General features: G+C 37.1%; 1 protein-coding gene and 1 pseudogene across 1 annotated transcript; both read right to left on the bottom strand.

Moving 5' to 3' along the window:
- Positions 1 to 7,637: 7,637 nt before the first annotated feature.
- On the bottom strand, positions 7,638 to 10,297 carry LOC128034036 (probable LRR receptor-like serine/threonine-protein kinase At3g47570; annotated as a pseudogene).
- A 6,408-nt stretch (positions 10,298 to 16,705) lies between these two features.
- On the bottom strand, positions 16,706 to 17,977 carry LOC128034035 (uncharacterized). Its single transcript, XM_052622571.1, has 2 exons — positions 17,235 to 17,977; positions 16,706 to 17,159 (listed from the first exon to the last, which is right to left on the bottom strand). The coding sequence occupies exons 1-2, from the start codon at positions 17,975 to 17,977 to the stop codon at positions 16,706 to 16,708; spliced, it is 1,197 nt and encodes a 398-aa protein (XP_052478531.1).
- Between the last annotated feature and the right edge of the window lie 2,279 nt (positions 17,978 to 20,256).

Here is a 20,256-nt window from a genome sequence, read left to right as displayed (position 1 = left end):
CTGGGAAGAGATGCTGAGCGCTCGTTATCTTCTATACGATTAATTTGAGGTATCTTCTTCATTGTTCCATCTTCCTTGTTTTCAACAATTTATATTTTTGTTTTGTTTAGTGGGATCCCAATCTGAAGGCTTGGATGCTCTCTATGTTGTGTTTTTTCTTGCTTCTTTTCATCGTAATATAGGATGGATTTTTTGTTCTTTTCGTAACAACTAAAATAATTCAACAAAGCTAAATTTCCTTTCTTTCTATACAATGAATCAATTGGCCTTATCTTCATACAAATTTGTTACATCATCTATGAATCAATTCCTAAATTAATAAAAGTGATCCACCAAAATATTTTCTGTTATTTTGTTAAAATAGATTTCAATTTTCATTATAATTATTGAACTCCTCCAATGAAAACGTTGAAATTAAATTTTAATTATTTTATTAAACAAATCTTATTAATATATTTAAATTAAAATATTTAATTCCTTTTAAATATTAATTTGAATGATCATGTTTTGATAATTTGAAGTGAAAAATAAAATTACTTGGGATCGAATCCAAATCCTATCTTTTATTTTTATTTTCGCCATCTTGTTGTATCTCTAAAGTCTTTATCATCACACTAAGCTGAATTAATACAAATCAGACCATAAAGATATCGTATTCAGTATTTTAGATAGCAGTTGCGACACATCTTTAAGGTCTTTATTTTGAGATTTCAATGCTTTTTGATGTTACTTTTCACCACAATGATGATATTTTTTGAACAACACAAGATGCATGATAATGTTAATTACCACCACGTAAAACTTCCCAACCAAGTGAGTTTGAATTTTGCACTATTATTTAATTGTAAATTCATATCTAACTCTAAAAACTGAATATTAGCTTTTTTGGTTTTTTTAATAAATCAAATGTGCTATAATATGAATTACGGTTTCTTCAAGGTAGAGTTGTCCATTTATCTGGCCCAAAGGCGGCTCGAAAAATAGACTTGAGCAAAAAAATAAGGAGTTTTAGAAAATGTGTTAAGCTTTTAAGTAAAGTTTTTTTGGCTTGGGCCCCTCGTGACCAGAATCTGCAAAAAAAAAAATTGTTTTGTTGCTAATTTCTCATTTTTTACTACAATTTTACTACCATTTCACTATTATTTTATTAATGTTTGAAAATTGTATAAACTTTGTTTATTGTTAATTTTATTACAAGTTTAGTAGAAACATTATATACTCTTTTACTTTCTCCACTATATGGATTGAAGAAAGTTCAGTGTTTGTAACTATTGTGGTGCTAAAAAGTTTCAATATAAGCCTCCTTCTGTTTGTTGTTAATCTGAAACTTTTATTGCATGCTGCTGGTTCCATGTTGCATTGCAGGCCAACTTTCAACAGTTTTGCATATACCACCTTGTCCCCATAGACCTATTAGATGATTGTCTTCCTCCTCAATGAGTCTCAGAATAGTATTTTTCTTATCATTTATTTCAATCAATTTTTCAGAAGCACTTCTAAACGGGGTACTCATCAACTTTTTTATAACATATTCAACGATATCCTTGATGTACTCGGTTTCAGGTCTAGCAAATAATTAAAAAACATACAAGTATATACCAAATCTAAACCAAAGATAAGTTTGAATGTAGGAAGATGAGGAAAATATAGTTACCTATCGAATTTGCCTCCTTCTATATGCCATCCTTTTAATTTACCGACTTCAGCGAAGGCAGCTTTCCATTGTTGTACTTGATGTAACCTATTTGATTCATGTTCATCAAAGGATGTTTTGAAACTACCACCAAGGTTCCGCACATCTGAAGGATCAACATGGTAAAATATGGGAAGAACAATATGTCCTTGAGTGTCCTTGCAATGCATGATATCAGAGAGCTCAGCCAGACATGATTTCGAAGAAGCATAGTCTACAGACAAAATAATTAGTGAGAGAATAGAGGCTGAAATTGCCCGGAAAGTGCTTGCGAAAGTTTCTCCCCTTTTTCTAGTGCTTCTTCATCGAAGAAAACATTCATTCCGTTGTCTTTCAAAGCTTTGAGTAGATGAGCGGTGAAGTTAAGGCGTGTATCTTTGCCTCTGAAGCTCAAGAAAACTTTATGCTTTAGTCGACAAGAAGAGGACGAAGAAGCAATTGCTTGAGACAATTCTTGTGAAAGTTGCTTCAGTTTTTCTGGTCTTTCATCGTGGAAGAAGACATTCTTCATTGCCTCTTTCAAAGCTTTGAGTGGATAAGTGATGAAGTCAAGGCATATGCCAGTTTGAGGAGGAGAAGAAGAAGAAGCCATGAAAGAGTATTGATTGTGTGAAGAGAGAAAAATAAACCAAGGGAGCTTTGGTTTGCTTTGTTTCACTTTGGTTTCCTTTGTCTATTCTTATACCTCTGAAGAAGATACGTTTTAAATGTCCATCAACTGGGAGCCCGTTATCGTCCACTCAACTAATCAAGGGTTGGTTGCTTTCTTTGTCTCCTCTTCATTGTTTTTTCTACTATGGTTTTTTGTTTTCTTTGAAGGGATGTTTTTTTTCAGTGCATCTTTACAATGGATTTTTGTTCTTTTCGTAAAACAGAAAATAATTCAACAAATCAAAATTATTAGAAGAGTTCACTTTCCTTATATATCTAGGCTGTTCTTTTTATTCCTTTAACTAGGTGTTTTGTTTGTCATTACGGGTTGAGTAACCAAGGCAAATAATAAAGCTTTCTGTTGGAACAATGGCAGCAGCAAACATCAAACAAAGTTACAATACAGTGTTTGCAAGACTGAAGCAAGAAGAATCGAAGCAAAGAAAAGCAAAGCAAAGCAAAAATGAACAAAAATTGAATACTCAGCAAAGTTGTAACTGAACATTACATTTTTCATTCAAAATTTGAAATAAAAGGAGTTACAATTTGTTCATTTGACAGTTACCTACTAATCTAACTGCCTCCACTAATTTACAACCAATGTAAGCTTAAGTCAAATACAAAATGAGCTGACATATCAGCTTTTACATCAGCTATCTAATCACTAACTTAATCTTACTAACTATTAAAGCTAGTTGCAATTAAACTGAACTAAATTACAACAAAACAAAACAGCAATGCCAGTTGCTTCATTTGGTCCAAAAACCATTCGTGCGCACCAAGCAAAATGAGCTGAGCTCGATAGCTGCTGATCTCGATAGTAGCATGCTTCTGGCTCCATGTTGCATTGCAGTCCAGCTTTCAACACTCCTCCTTGGACTGTATGCAACACATTCCAATTGCACTTCTCAAAGATTCAAATCGAGCAGCCCCTAAGGGCTTGGTCATTATGTCAGCCAATTGTGCCCCTGAGCTGCAATGCACAAGGCTGACTTCCTTTGCTTGTTCAAATTTCTCTAACAAAATGCGCTTTGATTTTAAAATGCTTAGTCTTACCATGGAACACTGGGTTCTTGGCTATTGCAACTGCAGACTGATTATCCACCCAAATTTCAGTTGCTTCATCTTGAGTTTCATTAAGGTCATGAAGCAGCTTCTTTAGCCAAATGGCATGATTAATCGCTCTCGCTGCAAAGAATGTACTCTGCTTGGTGTGGATCGAAACAAGCTTTCGCTTGCTTTTGAACTCCAGCAAAACATCCCCGATCCAAGTGTAAAGAAGTATCCTGAGGTACTCTTCATGTCATCAAGGGATCCTGCCCAGTCACTGTCAGAGTAGCCTTCTAGTTTCAGTTGGTTCCCACTTTCAAACATTACACCAAAACTAGCAGTGCCCTTGATGTATCTAAGGACCCTCTTTGCTGCTTTCAAATGTGCTTCATTGCAACAATGCATGAATCTCGATAACAGGCTGACACCAAACATGATGTCTGGCCTGGTTGCTGTTAGATACAACAGACAACCAACTAGGCTTCGATAGTGCCTCTCATCAACCCTCTGCTTATCACTACTGCTAGTCAGCTTTTCTCCTTGAGCCACAGTGTGTCTTGATCGCTTACGCTTATGCATGCAAAATTTGTCTAGGATCTTCAAAGCAAATGAGTGTTGGCTGATGAAGATACCTCGATCAGACTGGTGCACTTCCATGCCAAGGAAGTAAGTCATGATCCCCAAATCTATCATCTCAAACACTTGTCGATTTGGACCTTGAACTCATCAATGAGCTCAACTTTGCTCCCTGTCACAAGCAAATCATCTACATACAAGGAGACAATCAGCAAGGTTTCATGTTCTGACCTTTTAACATACAGGGTAGGTTCACTAAGACTTTTCACAAATCCAAGATTGGTCAGGTAAGCATCAACTCTGTCATACCAGGCCCTTGGTGCCTGTTTCAGACCATAGAGGGCCTTTCTCAACTTGTACACTTTGTCTTCATGTCCAACAACTTCAAAACCTTCAGGTTGCTCGATGAAGATCTCCTCCTTGAGAAAACCATTCAGAAATGCTGATTTGACATCCAATTGGTGAACTCTCCACTGCTTCTGAGCTGCTAAAGCAAACAGCAGCTTAATTGTATCCAGTCTTGCCACTGGAGCAAAAGTCTCTAGGTAGTCAACACCATACTGCTGACTGTAGCCCTTCACCACAAGCCTGGCCTTGTGCTTGTTCAGTGAGCCATCAGCATTGTACTTGGCCCGGTACACCCATTTAACTCCTATGACCCTCTTGTGTTCTGGTCTGCTCACCAACTCCCAAGTCTGATTTTTGTTGATCATTTCCAACTCAACTTCCATAGCTTTCATCCAGCTTCTGTTCTTAGCAGCCTCTTCAAAGTCTGAAGGTTCAATCACAGCAACATTGCACCTCTGATAGACATCAGCCAAAGTTCTAGTGCCCCTCACTGGTATGTCATCTACAACATCTTCTCCTGGTCCTCTTCTATGGGTTCAAGAACCAAGTCCAACTGGTCCATTTCGGACATGTCACTTCAACACCATTCCAATTCCACACTTTTCCTCATCAAACTTTACATCCTCGTTGACTAAGACCTTCTTTGTTTGAGGATCATACACTCTATAGCCCTTCTTGTTGCTGCTGTAGCCAACAAAGATTCCTGGAGTTGCTCTGCTCTCAAGCTTGGTCCTTTTCTCTACTGGAATAAGTGCATAACATACACAGCCAAACACTTTTAAGTGTGTTACCACAGGTTTGACTCCATGCCAAGCCTCAAAAGGAGTCTTATCCTTGACTGCTCGAGTTGGCAGTCTGTTGAGCAGATACACTGAGGTGTTGATCGCCTCACCAAAAGCGGCTTGAAGCTTGCCTTGAAACAAGAGGCATCGGCCATGTTCAGCACATCCTATTCTTTCTCTCACAGACTCCATTCTGTTGAGGAGTATAGACTGTTGTGAGCTGATGGTGAATCCCAGCACTGTCACAAAGCTTCTGAAATCTCTCAGACACATATTCAGAGCCATTATCAGTCCTCAAGGCTCTAATTTTGCAGCCTGACTGATTTTCAGCATAAGCCTTGAATTTGCAGAAGGCTTCAAACACTTCTGACTTTAGCTTCAAGAAGTAGACCCAACACAACCTTGTTAAATCATCTATAAACAGGGCAAAGTACCTGTTCTCACTGATTGAGGGTGTTCTCATAGGGCCACAAACATCAGAGTGCACCAATTCGAGCTTGTTTTGAGCTCTCCAAGCACTGTCAGCAGGAAAAGGTAGTCTAGCTTGCTTACCAAGCTGACAAACCTCACAAACATTCCCACTAACCTCAATTTTTGAAATGTCATCAACTAAATTCAGCCTATGTAGCAAATCAAGAGATCTAAAATTGGCATGGCCTAGTCTCTTATGCCACAAATCAGTGTTATCAGCAAGGCTGGTGTATGCCTTTCTTTCTACTTGGCTAACATCCAACATGAAGCATCTATCAGTCATAGAGACTGAGATTAACTCCAGACCATTCATGTCTTGAACAGTACAACAACCATCCTTGAAAACTAATGTATAGCCCTTTTCAACTAATTGGCCTACACTAAGCAAATTCTGGTCTAAATCAGTACAAAAGCACATCGTGATCGACTTTGTTACTGAACCAAGCTAACCAAAGACACCGCCCTTGCCCTTAGCCTCAATCACTTGCCATCTCCAATTCTAATCCTCGAGTGGAAGCTTCATCAGGCCCTTGAAGCGACTTCTCGTCTGCCGCCATATGGTGTGAGCAACCACCGCCTAGTAGCCAATCATTGTTGGCCTTGGTTGTGCCAACAAAGCAAGTTGTTGTGAACACATGCTCCTCCCGAGCTTGAATGTCCTCAGAGTCTAGCTTGTTGCAGAGCAGCCTCCATTGGTTTGCCCTTGCACACCTTCTCCACATGGCCAAACCGCTTGCACTTTCTACATGAATATCCGCCTAAACCAAAGAATACTTTTTCAATGTGTTGTCTTCTTGCAATGAACACATGGTGGGAACACCCTTTTGCTTCATCTTTTCCGACTTGACCCTTCTATTATGCCGTGGCTTCTTGCCTTTTGCACTCACACTCGAGCCTTCACCGGCTTTAGCCACGAAAGCGACTTCAGATTCTCCTCCCGCCTATTTGCCCTCCTTTGCTCAAGTGCATACAGGAGTTTATCACTCGAGACAATGAAATGGCCGATAAGTCCCTCGAGTCCTCAAGTGAAGAGATTTTGACTCAAATTTCTCGGGAGAGTTGTAATGACCTTTTCAACAACTCGCTCTCTGTGAAGTCCACTCCTGGAGCCTAATGTCATTGACAATGGCCATTATCCCGTCTCGAGTATCGCTTGATGGTCTCGACTCCTTCATCCTCAAATTCTCAAAGTCTCTCCCGAGGTTAATCACTTGTCGTTGCCTTGTCTTATCGGTCCCCATGAACTCCTCCTTGACTTCTCCCAAGCTGCTTTGGTGAGTCACGAGCCATGATGCGAGTAAAAATCACATCGAGACTCCATTTTGCAAGGTGCCATAGCCTTATGCTTCTTGGCTCGCTCCTCAGTATGTTGCCTCATCTGTGCAATGGTGGGATTGGCTCTTAATGGAGGTGGTTCAGCATCATTCTCGATCACACTCCAAAGATCATGTGCCTGGAGATAAGTCTTCATTTTAACTATCCAAATGTGATAGTTTTCACCAGTGAACACTGGTGGAGGTGGTGGAGTGAAACTCATTCTGCTAAACTGATTTTAAGTGCTTCGATCCTTTCTGATTTTAAGCTTTGCTGATGGTTTTGATTTAAACTCAACAAAGTATAAAAAATGGCCTCTCAAAGATTCGGGCTCATGATACCATTTGTTGGAACAATGGCAGCAGCAAACATCAAACAAAGTTACAATACAGTGTTTGCAAGACTGAAGCAAGAAGAATCGAAGCAAAGAAAAGCAAAGCAAAGCAAAAATGAACAAAAATTGAATACTCAAAGAAAGTTGTAATCGAACATTACATTTTTCATTCAAAATTTGAAATAAAAGGAGTTACAATTTGTTCATTTGATGATTACCTACTAATCTAACCGCCTCCACTAATTTACAACCAATGTAAGCTTAAGTCAAATACAAAATGAGTGACATATCGCTTTTACATCAGCTATCTAATCACTAACTTAATCTTACTAACTATTAAAGCTAGTTGCAATTAAACTGAACTAAATTACAACAAAACAAAACAGCAATGCCGGTTGCTTCATTTGGTCCAAAACCATTAAATGCACCAAGCAAAATGAGCTGAGCTCGATAGTCGCTGATCTCGATAGTAGCATGCTTCTGGCTCCATGTTGCATTGCAGTCCAGCTTTCAACACTTTCTCCTTCTTTTTAACACGCTCTAAAGACAAAGCGTCCGTTCACGTTAAGAATAGGGGTTTTGGACGTAGTTGCTATTTGTTATCTTTTCCTCGCCGAGATTGGTTTGGTGTTTAGTGTACCGTGGGTGCAAGATCGAATATCTGGTTCACCCTCTTTCGTCAATTAGTTGATCTATCTTTTTTAAAATCTAATTATCTTATCATATGATTCATTGATAGTTGTTGTGCATCAAATTAAACTCTAAAAATAAATACCATTAATTAAATTCGTTAATAAGTGACAACACATATTTAATTTAATCATGAAAATAAAAAGAATATACAAACAATTAGCACTTACTATATTTGAGCACCTTATCCACATTCTCAAGATTTCATAACCTACTGTTCATTCTGATGCTTTTAGATTCTTTGCCCATCTCTTCAAGCATATCATAGATGTCAAGTAGCCACTTGTCGACTAAGTTACTTAATCCACACACTGCACCCTGCACCCTGCACCCTGCACATCCATAATCCACACACCCTTATAACAGCAACTTAGAATAATTTTTGCATTTTCTTTGGACATCCATTTAAAAAAAAACATGCTAGTCGATAAATATATTCTTTTCTAGTTCATTCAACCCATCAAAGCTTCTCTTCAAAATATGTAAAATTTTTGGTTGCCCATATTCCTATAACTTCTCCACCTCACTTTCCCAATCTTTTTTTAATATACGAAAAAGTGTTTTTAGATTGTATGCTTTGCTATTAAATAATGGAAGAAATTAATTAATTGAAATTACCTGGCGCGGCATAACCAATAGTTCCTCTTAGTCCAAGGGAGCTTGATTTATTAGCAGAATAGTTCAGTCTGTCCGTAGAAAGGATTTTTGCTAAGCCGAAGTCACTTATATGACCAACCATTTCCTCATCAAGTAGAATATTGCTTGGCTTGAGGTCACAATGAATGATTGGTTCTTCACAATGATGGTGCAGATATTCGAGTGCATGAGCAACATCTATGGCAACACTTACTCTTTGCAAGAAGTTTAGGTTTCTCGCCGTCTCTGGTCCATTCATGCCAATAAGTGGATGCAACCAGTCCTCCAAGCTTCCATTTTCCATGAACTCATAAACCAAGGCTTTAAAATCATTGCCTTGGTAATCGACTCCTGAAATAGCTGTTAGTACCTTGACAAGATTTCGATGTCGAATGTTCTTCAAGGCCTCGCATTCAGCCAGAAACTCCTAGAAGCTCCACGATTCAGAAGATTAAGCACCTTTACTGCAATAACTGCTCCACTAGCTTCAAGAACTCCTTTGTATACAGAACCAAAGCTTCCTGAACCAACCAAATTCTGCGTGGAGAATCCATCCGTAGCCCTTACGATGCTTTGGTATGATAACTGTAAAAGGGAATTTTCTACGCTAGTTGTTATTGCCTGTTTCTCTTTCTTCTTTCTAAACCGCAAGATGAGGAGACAAGTAAAAGCCAGAGTCATTCCTAAAGGCACAACAATAATTGCAACTTTTGATCTAAGAGAATTGCTTGATGATGTTTTCGAGTTACATGTTAACAAGTGTAACTCGGGCATGCCTCCACAAAGCTTACTGTTTCCCTCAACAAATGTAGCACTAGCATTCTTAAAGATTCCTCCACTTAGTATCACTCCTTCAAAATTATTGAAAGAGAGATTTAAATACTCTAATGCCCCAAATGTCACAAGAAATTCTGGGCGTACTCTACAAACTTGTCTGATAAATCTCGAAAATCAACAGAAGGATTCAACAGCTTGAATGCAAATGTAAAAAATAGCTGAAGAGAGATATTATCATTTAAGTTCTTTACCTCATACATTTTGTCCGTTCCTCCATTCTTAAGTACTTTGTCTATCTCTAGTTGTCATAATGATTTTACTCCCATCACCAAAATATTTAGCATCCATACAATCTATTGGTCTGGGTCATTAACATCATCAAGGACAACAATCTAAAACATTTATATATAATTATAACCAAAATAAAAATATAATTATATATAAAATATAAAACAAAGATAAACCAAATATAAAAAGATGAAAAATGTATAGTTACCTATCGAATTTGCCTCCTCCTATATGCCACCCTTTTAATTTACCAACTTCAAGAAAGGCAGCTTGCCATTGCTGTACTTGATCTAGCTTTTCTGATTCATGGTCATCAAAGGAGGTTTTGAATCTCCCAGCAGGATTCCGTACATCAGAAGGATCAACATGATAAAAGATGGGAAGAACAATATGTCCTTCAGTATCCTTGCGGTCCATGATGTCAGAGAGTTCAGCCAAGCATGATTTTAAAGAAGCATAGTTGACAGACAAAAAGATGATTGAAAGAATTGAGGTTGCAATTGCTTGAGAAAGTGCTAGTGAAAGTTGGTCCCCTTTTTCCAGTGTATCTTCATCGAAGAAAACATTGATTCCCGTGGGTTTCAAAGCTTTCAGAAGATGACTGGTAAAATTAAGGCGTGTGCCTTCTCCTCTAAAGCTTAAGAAAACTTGATGCTTCATTTGACGAGAAGACGAAGAAAACGCCATGAAAGAGTTTAGGTTGTGTGGTTATGGACATATTGATTTTTACAATGGATTTTTGTTTCTTTCGTATAACGGAGCTAGATTTCATTTAATTTTCTTCGTTGTTTTCTTCAACTAGATTTCATAGAAGACGAAGAAAATATTGATTTTCTTTTTTATAACGCCAAGTCCAGTAGCCAAATGAGTATTTAAGTCATAAATTCATTATAAATTATTTTAATTTTTATAATTCTTTTTAAACGTTTTAGAATCAAGATTAAATTGACAGAATGTGTAAATATTGAGAGTTAAATATATTAAAATTTGTAAAATTAAGACCAAACTAATAGAATGAGTAAACATTAGAGGACTAAAATTATTATTATGCTAATAAAAAAAAGCAATGTGAGCCTTCCATTAATGATTTGATGACTAATTGACAAAAAACCAAAATTTAAAATGTTAGTGACTAAATTGAAATTTATTATAATTTGATGACCAAAATTTGAAAAATAGTTGTCATAATTGAATGAATATTTGCGTATCCAAATGAATCAATTTTAACCATAGATTGATAAAAGAAAGTCAAATTTCGAAAATACTTGCGATTAAATTGAATATTTTATAATTGAATGAAAAAAAAAACTGATCATGCGTCGTTGAGAGTATAAAAAATATCATATTCCTATAAAATAATGAAAAGAATAGTATAAGAGAAGTAGAGTGAAACACTCAGGGATTGGACTTACACAAGTTCCTATTTCTCGATATCTTGGGCAGAATCATGCCAAAAAAAAACAGCTTATCTGAAAAAAAAAACAAAATAAAAAATTTGGTTGAATTGAGATTAGTTAAATTGAAATTGAAATTGTAAAAATAACAGAATTGAAATTAAAAATTTCTTCCCTTTTTCTAGTGCTTCTTCATCGAAGAAAACACTCATTCCCTTGTCTTTCAAAGCTTTGAGTAGAGAGCGGTGAAGTTAAGGCGTGTATCTTTGCCTCTGAAGCTCAAGAAAACTTGATGCTTTAGTCGATGAGAAGAGGACGAAGAATCAATTGCTTGAGACAATGCTTGTGAAAGTTGCTTCAGCTTTTCTGGTTTTTTCATCGTGGAAGAAGACATTCTTCATTTCCTCTTTCAAAGCTTTGAGTGGATGAGTGATGAAGTCAAGGCATGTGTCAGTTTGAGGAGGAGGAGGAGAAGAAGACGCCATGAATGAGTATTGGTTGTGTGAAGAGAGAAAAATAAACCAAGGGAGCTTTGGTTTCCTTTGTCTATTCTTATACCTCTGAAGAAGATACGTTTTAAATGTCCATCAACAGGGAGCACGTTATCGTCCACTCAACTAATTAAGGGTTGGTTGCTTTCTTTGTTTCCTCTTCATTGTTTTTCTACTATGGTTTTTTGTTTTCTTTGAAGAGAGGTTTTTTTTTCATTGCATCTTACAATGGATTTTTGTTCTCTTCGTAAAACAGAAAATAATTCAACAAATAAAAATTATTAGAAGAGTTCACTTTCCTTATATTTCTGGGCTGTTCTTTTTATTCCTTTAACTAGGTGTTTTGTTTGTCATTACGGGTTGAGTAAACAAGGCAAATAATAAAGCTTTCTCCTTCTTTTTAAAACCCACTAAAGACAAATTATGGTCCGTTCACGTTAAGAATAGGGGTTTTGGATGTAGTTGCTATTTGTTATCTTTTCCTCGCCAAGATTGGTTTGGTGTTTAGTGTACCGTGGGTGCAAGATCGAATATCTGGTTCACCCTCTTTCGTCAATTAGTTGATGTATCCTTTTTAAAATCTAATTATCTTATCATATGATCCATTGATAGTTGTTGTGCATCAAATTAAACCCTAAAAATAAATTCCATTAATTAAATTTGTTAATAAGTGACAACACATAGTTAATTTAATCATATCTGGTTCACCCTCTTTCGTCAATTAGTTGATCCGTAGATACTGCTTCCCTTAAATAAACAAATAAATAAGAGTGAAAACTGCTAAAGGGTTGCTATTTTACTCTTGAGAAAATTTCGGACTTCTTTTCCCCATGATTTTCGTTGGCTCCAATGGACCATTGATGACCGGGTCCTCGAAGAAGGCTTGAGTACTTATGGTGAAATTGTCGAATCTGAGATAAATAATGATGATGAGACAGGACGATCTTGAGGCTTTGGAATGATTACTTTGGTGATGAAATAGAATCTCTTAAAAGCCTACTTGTTCCTCCTTTTCTTTGTATTGGTAAAGCTCCAAGCATAATGGGCTCTCCAAGGATCTGCTACTAATTCCCACTTGACTCTCTGTTTTGATAAACATATATTATGTTTCTTTAAACTCTCCAAGGATCTACAAGTAAATACCAAACACTTTGATCAATGTAAAAGCATAGGCTGCAACCTATAAGGAAAACCAATCTGACACATACGAAATAGTTGGAAGGTTTATATCAGCTAACATGAATAAATATCAAAAATATTTAAAGGAAATGTGAACCATAAATCAATGGATTTATATATCATTGAAGGAAAATGCAGTGACTATCATCATGATCAAAGTACATGCATCATAAAATAAAGTGCACCTTTCTCTCATGTACATTGGCTCTACCATGATATCATTTGGATTTGTACAACTTCTTTTTCTGGTTCATGTACAGTCCACAGGTTCTGGCCAAAGAACAACTTCCGCAAATTCATGATGTTTAGTCCTTTGATAAATCTGAGGAAAAGAGTGGCATGAGGAAGCTAAAAATCACAATGAGTCAAAGGTAATTGAAGATTCAAGGAAAGCAATGATTACCTGTTCCTCATTTTTTTAAAAGCTAAAGCTCAAAATATCTTTTCTAAGATCTGCTATTCCCTCATGATTTTTGTTTGGCATCCGCTTTCCGTACACCAATCACTGCCATCTTCATTCCCTTCATCGTAGCAAATTTAAGAGGTCAAAGCTTAATCTCTAGGTTTTGGCTAACTGATACTACATTGCGTTAAGAAAGTTGAGACAAAAAAGCATATCTATAATGTGAGATAAAAATGGTCTTGCATTGGTCACAACCTTGACACGAAGACCAGAAATTTCATGAGAACATGTTTTGTTGGTGAGAAAGAAGATATCGAAGACAACCCTAATCTAAAAAATACAGTCGAGTATCAAATATGCCAACAGCTGCACTTTCATGCAAGTTTTACAAGATCTACAGATTTAGTGGTATCTATCATGCAACCCTAATATTTGTTGGCGTTAAAGGCAGTAAGCAGGCTGGTTTATGCTTGCTTGAGCAGCAAGCCTCGTGGCTTAGAGAAGAAACAAAAGCAGCAAATGCTTTGCAAAAATGGAAATACAGAAAAAATGAAAGCAAAGGAAAAGAGAGTTTTTAAGGAATATGAAGCTGAATATTTTTCATTAACAACAAGATAAGGCATTAAGCCATCACATATATCAGTCAACTTGAACAATCAAACAAGCTTTCACCTAATCAACTACCTAACACCACTAAATTTACATTGAAACTTGCTAAGTTAACTTGTACATGTTGCTTGCTGATTTTTTCAGTCAATCAACATCAAAATTACATCAAAAGTTTACCTACTAAGTTCAAAATGAACTAGATTACAAGAGGATTAAAAATAACTAAATGTAACAAGTAAAACAGCAGCTTTAAGCTTCAGTTGCTGCACAACTAGGCTCGACTGCTTGCAGTGCCTTCTCCTGCATGGCCACCTTTGCGGTTCAACTTGTTGCATGGGAACTAACTTCAACATTCCTCCTTAGTTTCCATGCTTGTAACACCGAATTGCTTCCTTAGTTTTAAAAACCTTGACACATTGAGTGCCTCGGTGAAAATATCTGTTACTTGCTCCTCTGAATTGCAATGAACCAGCTCGATTTCATAAGCTTGCTTCATCTCCCTTATAACATGTAGCTTGATATTGAAGTGCTTCGTTCTACCATGGAAAATGGGATTCTTTGCAATTGCAACAGCAAATTTGGTGTCGCAGTAAATCTCTGTTGCCCCTTCTTGATGTTGGTTTAAGTCAGCTAGGATTTTTCTAAGCCATATGGCTTGATTTACAGCACCAGCAGCAGCAACATATTCAGCTTCTGCTATTGACTGTGCTACAAGGTTTTGCTTCTTAGAACTCTAACAAAACATGCTTGAGCCAAGGCTAAAAGTATATCCAGATGTGCTATTCATATCATCACATGAACCAGCCCAGTCACTGTCAGCATAACCTATTAGCCTCAAGCTTTTAGTTCTTTTGAATAACACACCATGACTAATGGTGCCTTTGATGTACCTCAGGACTCTTTTAGCCGCTTGAAAATGTTGATCATTACAACAATTCATGAATCTTGATAGTACACTAATAGCAAACATGATATCGGGCCTGGTTGCTGTCAAATACAGCAAACTACTAGTAAGGCTCTTGTACATTATATCACAAACTGACTCACCAAATCTTTGTCTCGATAGTTTCTGTCCAACAGCCATTGGTGTGCTTGTTGGCTTGCAGTTTTTCATAGAAAACTTGTCTAAAATCTTTATGGCAAAGGTTCTTTGACTGAGAAAGATTCCTTTTACAGTTTGTATCACCTCCATTCCAAGGAAGTAATTCATTTTGCCTAGATTAGACATTTCAAACATTTTCATCAGTTTGTCTTTGAAGTCAAGCAGCATATTCTTGTCTCCTTCTGTCACCAAGAGATCATCAACATAAAGGGATAAGATGAGCTGTGTTTCAACTTGATTCTTCTTGACATAAAGTGTTGGTTCACTAACACTTCTCTCAAATCCCAAACTGAGCAAGTAGGAGTCAATTCGAGCATACCAGGCTCTAAGAGCTTGCTTTAAGCCATATAAGGCCTTTTTAAGCCTGTACACCATATGTTCCTTTCCAGAAACAACAAATTCCTAAGGCTGGTCAATGTAAATTTCTTCTTCCAGAAAGCCATTGAGAAATGCTGACTTCACATCTAACTGATGAATGGTCCACTGATTTTGTGCAGCCAAAGCAACTAACATTCTAACTGTATCAAGTCTAGCTACTGGTGCAAAAGTCTCCATGTAGTCTAGACCATACCTTTGGCTGAAGCCTTTAACAACAAGCCTGGCTTTCAGCTTGTTTAGACTGCTATCTGCATTCTGTTTGGCTCGATAGACCCATTTTACTCCAATAGACTTCTTTTCAGCCAGGCTTTTCAACCAACTCCCATGTCTGATTTTTCTGAATCATGTTGATCTCGTCAATCATAGCTTGCTTCCATCCTTCATCTGCCTCAGCTTCTTCAAAACTGGTAGGTTCAACTGTGGCAACATATGCTCTCTCATAAATTTCATTCAAGAGCCTTGTGCCTCTGATAGACACATCATCAATGTCCATTTGAAGACCAAACTGATCAGGTTCAGTCTGATCAGCCATTAACTCTTTTGGAATAGCTTCTGGCTCATTGTTCTCCTAATTTCAGCATCCCTTTTCATCAAAGATCACATCTCTGCTCATCTGAATCTTATTTGTTAAGGGATCCAAAGTCCTGTAGCCTTTCTTGACTGAACTATAGCCTATTAGGATACCTGGTTGGGCCCTTTTTGACAGCTTATCTCTCTTCTCAACTGGTATTTGTACATAGCACAGGCATCCAAAGACTTTCAAGTGAGCCAATGAAGGCTTGAATCCAAACCAGGCCTCAAAAGGTGTCTTGTGTGCAAATTCCTTGGTTGAAAGTCTATTCTGAAGATAGACAGTAGTGTTTACTACTTTAGCCCACATGGTTTTGGGCAATTTCTTCTCGAACAATAGACACCTGGCTATATCCATCAAACTTCTATTTTTCTTTCACTGACTCCATTTTGCTGAAGAGTATAGACATTGGTTAACCGGTGCTTGATACCAGCACCATTGCAAATGACTTGAAACTGATCTGAGGTGTACTCAGTTCCATTGTCTAATCTTACAGACTTTAATTTGCATCATGTCTCTGCTTCAACTGCAACTTTGAACTTCATAAACACTTGAGCTACCTCAGACTTTTGTTTCATGAAGAAAATCCAGCAATATCTTGTACAATCATCAATGAAAAGAATAAAGTACCTATTTTTGTTGAGTGATTCAGTCCTCATTGGGCCACACACATCAGTGTGCACCATCTGCAGCCTTTCTGAGGCTCTCTATGCTGTATTTACAGGAAATGGCAGTCTTGCTTGTTTTCCTAGCTGGCATACCTCACATACTTCATCATTCTCCACTGAGTTGGTGAAATTTTCAGCCAAACCTTCACTGACCATCTGAGCCATTGATCTGAAGTTGACATGTCCAAGCCTTTGATGCCAGAGCTTGGAATCATCAGTAGAGGCTGTGCAAACTGACTTTGAGTCACTTGGCCAATGGACTTCAAAGCATTTGTCAGTCATAGTGACTGCCATAAGGCTTCATCCACTTGGATCAACAATCTGGCACTCATTTCCCTTGAACACCACTGAATAACCTTTCTTTAGCAGTTGGGCAATGCTGAGAAGGTTCCTATCAATCTTAGGCACCAATAGCACATTTGAGATGACTTTGGCACCTGTGGGAGTGCATATGAACACATCCCCTTTTCCTTCAGCCTTTATAAACTCACCATTTCCAATTTTAACTTTGGTTTTGCAGCTTTTATCAAGAGTTTTTAACAATGATGCATCTGGTGACATGTGGTTAGTGCAACCACTGTCCAATAGCCAACCTTTTGAACACTTATTCTCACTAGCAAAGCAAGACACAGCAAAGACTTGCTCTTCATGGTCACTGTTGTCTTCAGCCACTCGAACCTCTTCATTTTTCTGTTGTGAGTGAATCTGCTTAGGTCTGCCTTTACTTTTGCACACCCTTTCTACATGCTCTCTCCTTTTGCAGTGTTGGCATAGAGCATCTGGTCTGAATTAGCATCTTTCTTTTGGATGACTAGGCCTCTTGCAGTGCCTGCATGGTTGGTCACTTGCAGCATCAAGCTTAGGCCTATTTTTCCAAAACTTTTTGCCTTTGATGGCCTTGGTGCTCGAGGTCTTTTTGGCTTTGGCTTGAAAGGCACCTTCTTGGTGGTCTTGAACTCTGCTAGCTCTTCTTTGCTCCTGAGCATAGAAGGTGTTAATTAGCTCAGTCAAAGAGATGCTAGCTAGATCTCTTGATACCTCTAAAGAGGATATCTTTACCTCATAACTTTCAGGTAAGGTAGAGAGGACTTTCTCCACTATCCTTGCTTCATCAAACTGCTCACCAAGGAGCCTTATACTGTTAACCACTGCCATAATCATATATGCATACTGCTTCACAGTTTCTTCTTCTTTCATCTTTAAGTTCTCAAAGTCTCTTCTTAAATTCAATAGCTGATGTTGCCTTGTCCTCTCAGTGCCTTGAAACTCCTCCTTGAGCTTGTCCCAGGCTTGTTTTGGTGTCTCACAAGCCATGATTCTGGTGAAAATGACATTTGAAACACAATTTTGAATGCAGAACATGGCTTTGTGCCTCTTGGTCCTCTCATCAGCATGTTGTCTGATTTGAGCCACTGTGGGATTGGCCCTCAGTGGTGCTGGCTCAGCATCGATATTAACAACTTCCCACAGATCAAAGGCCTGCAGGTAAGTCCTCATTTTAACCACCAAAATGTGAAAATTTTCCCCATTGAAGGCTAGTGGGGCTGCTGGAGAAAATCCTGAAGAAGCCATTCGGGTTTTTTATTTTGCTGCAACAGGTCCTCTAAGACAAAGGCTCTAGATACCAATTGTTGGTGTCAAAGGCAGTAAGCAGGCTAGTTTATGCTTGCTTAAGCAGCAAGCCTAGTGGCTTGGAGAAGAAACAAAAGCAGCAAATGCTTTGCAAAAATAGAAAAACAAAAAAATGAAGGCAAAGGAAAAGAGAGTTTTTAAGGAATATGAAGCTGAATATTTTTCATTAACAACAAGATAAGGCATTAAGCCGTCACATACATCAGCCAACTTGAACAATCAAACAAGCTTTCACCTAATCAACTACCTAACACCACTAAATTTACATTGAAACATGCTAAGTTAACTTGTACATTTTGCTTGCTGATTTTTTAAGTCAATCAACATCAAAATTACATCAAAAGTTTACCTTCTAAGTTCAAAATGAACTAGATTACAAGAGGATTAAAAACAACTAAATGTAACAAGTAAAACAGCAGCTTTAAGCTTCAGTTGCTTCACAACTAGGCTCGACTGCTTGCAGTGCCTTCTCCTGCATGGCCACCTTTGTAGTTTAGCTTGTTGCATGGGAACTAACTTCAACAATATTTGAATGAGTTGTGATTTAGTGGTATCTATCTCTTGTGGTTCAACCAATGAACCACACTAATTTAAATTTAGCAATACGAGATTGGTATTTACTCTAATATTAATTACTTACTTTTGTGATTAATCTAATAAAATGAATAGAGTAAACTACATCTGCAGTCAATTTTTATTTTGATCACACAATTATAAAAGAACTAATGTTTTTGAGATGTGATTTGTTGGTCACTCTACCATTTAATTGTTATCTTTTTCTTTATTTGTATAATAACAAATTTAGCTCTCTAATGTTTGTACATTTTATCAATTTGGTTTCTAGCCTTTAATGTTGATATGTTTTGTGAATTTAGTCTTTATTCTAAAAACTCAAATTAAAATTAAAATTTTAAAATTAAAATTCAACATTTATAAGTATCAAGTGGGAGGAGGTGCCAAGTCTAGGAGCCAAATGAGTATTTAAGTCATAAATTCATTATAATTTTTTAATTGTTTTAGAATCAAGATTAAATTGACAAAATGTGTAAATGTTGAGAGTTAAATATATTAAAATTTGTAGAATTAAGACCAAACTAATAGAATGGATAAACATTAGAGGACTAAAATTGTTATTATGCTAATAAAAAGCCACATTAGCCTTCCATTAATGATTTGATGACTAATTGACAAAAATCACAATTCAAAATGTTAGTGACTAAATAGAAATTTGTTGTAGTTAGATGACCAAAATCTTAAAACAGTTGTCATAGTTGGATGACTATTTGTGTATCCTAATGAATCAATTTTAACAATAAATTGACATAAAAGAAAGTCAAATTTCAAAAATACTTACGATTAAATTGAATATTTTATAATTGAATGACAAAAAAAAACTGATACATCGTTGACAGCACAAAAAATATCATATCCCTATAAAATAATGAAAATAATAGTATAAGGGAAGTAGGGTCAAATCCTCAGGAACTAGACTTGCACAAGTTCCTGTTTCTCGAGATCCCGGGCAAAGTCGTGCCCAAGAAAAATGGTGTACCTGAAAAAAAAAGCAAAATTAAAAGTTTGGTTCAATTAAGATTGTGTAAATTGAAATTGAAACTATAAAAATAAACAGTTGAAAAAAGACAATTTTTGATGGAGAGATTCTAGCCTCCGGTCATCTCGATCCCCCGTGAGTTCAATCCTAAGCTTTTAGATGATCCTTCTCATAGCCAGTTATAGTGGAAGAGGACACCTATGAACACCAACTCCACTTAGATTTTAGACTTACGATATAGAGGAACTTGACTCTAGCCAACCATCACTTTTGTGGGACAGTCTTACACTAAATCATCACTTCTCAATAGCGAATATCACACCATTTTGTCTCTTGGGCTCGACAACCACTGATGTAGTAGGCTAACGAACCGACTGCACAACCTTCCCAAAACATACAAAGCGGCTGCCTTTGCATAAGATGAAAAGATCACTTTTGAAGGGACATAGGCGGAAGCGTTAGTCTCGTAGTACTAAAAAACGATGAATATTCGTTGAGAAGGCTAAGTGTGGGTTCTAAGCCTCATGAACCCTTTTTGGGAATCTCAACAACCTTTGGCTAGATGAATTTAGTAGCTCATGCTTACTTAATAAAAATGGAATTTTATTGAATAAATGAAAGGAACAAAAGCTAAAGCTTTTTGGGAGAGGGAGCTTTTAGAGAAAAG

The sequence above is a fragment of the Gossypium raimondii genome, chromosome 10 (assembly GCF_025698545.1).
Source record: "Gossypium raimondii isolate GPD5lz chromosome 10, ASM2569854v1, whole genome shotgun sequence".
NCBI classification, from domain to species: Eukaryota; Viridiplantae; Streptophyta; class Magnoliopsida; order Malvales; family Malvaceae; genus Gossypium; species Gossypium raimondii.
This window is presented reverse-complemented; position numbering and strand designations above follow the sequence as displayed.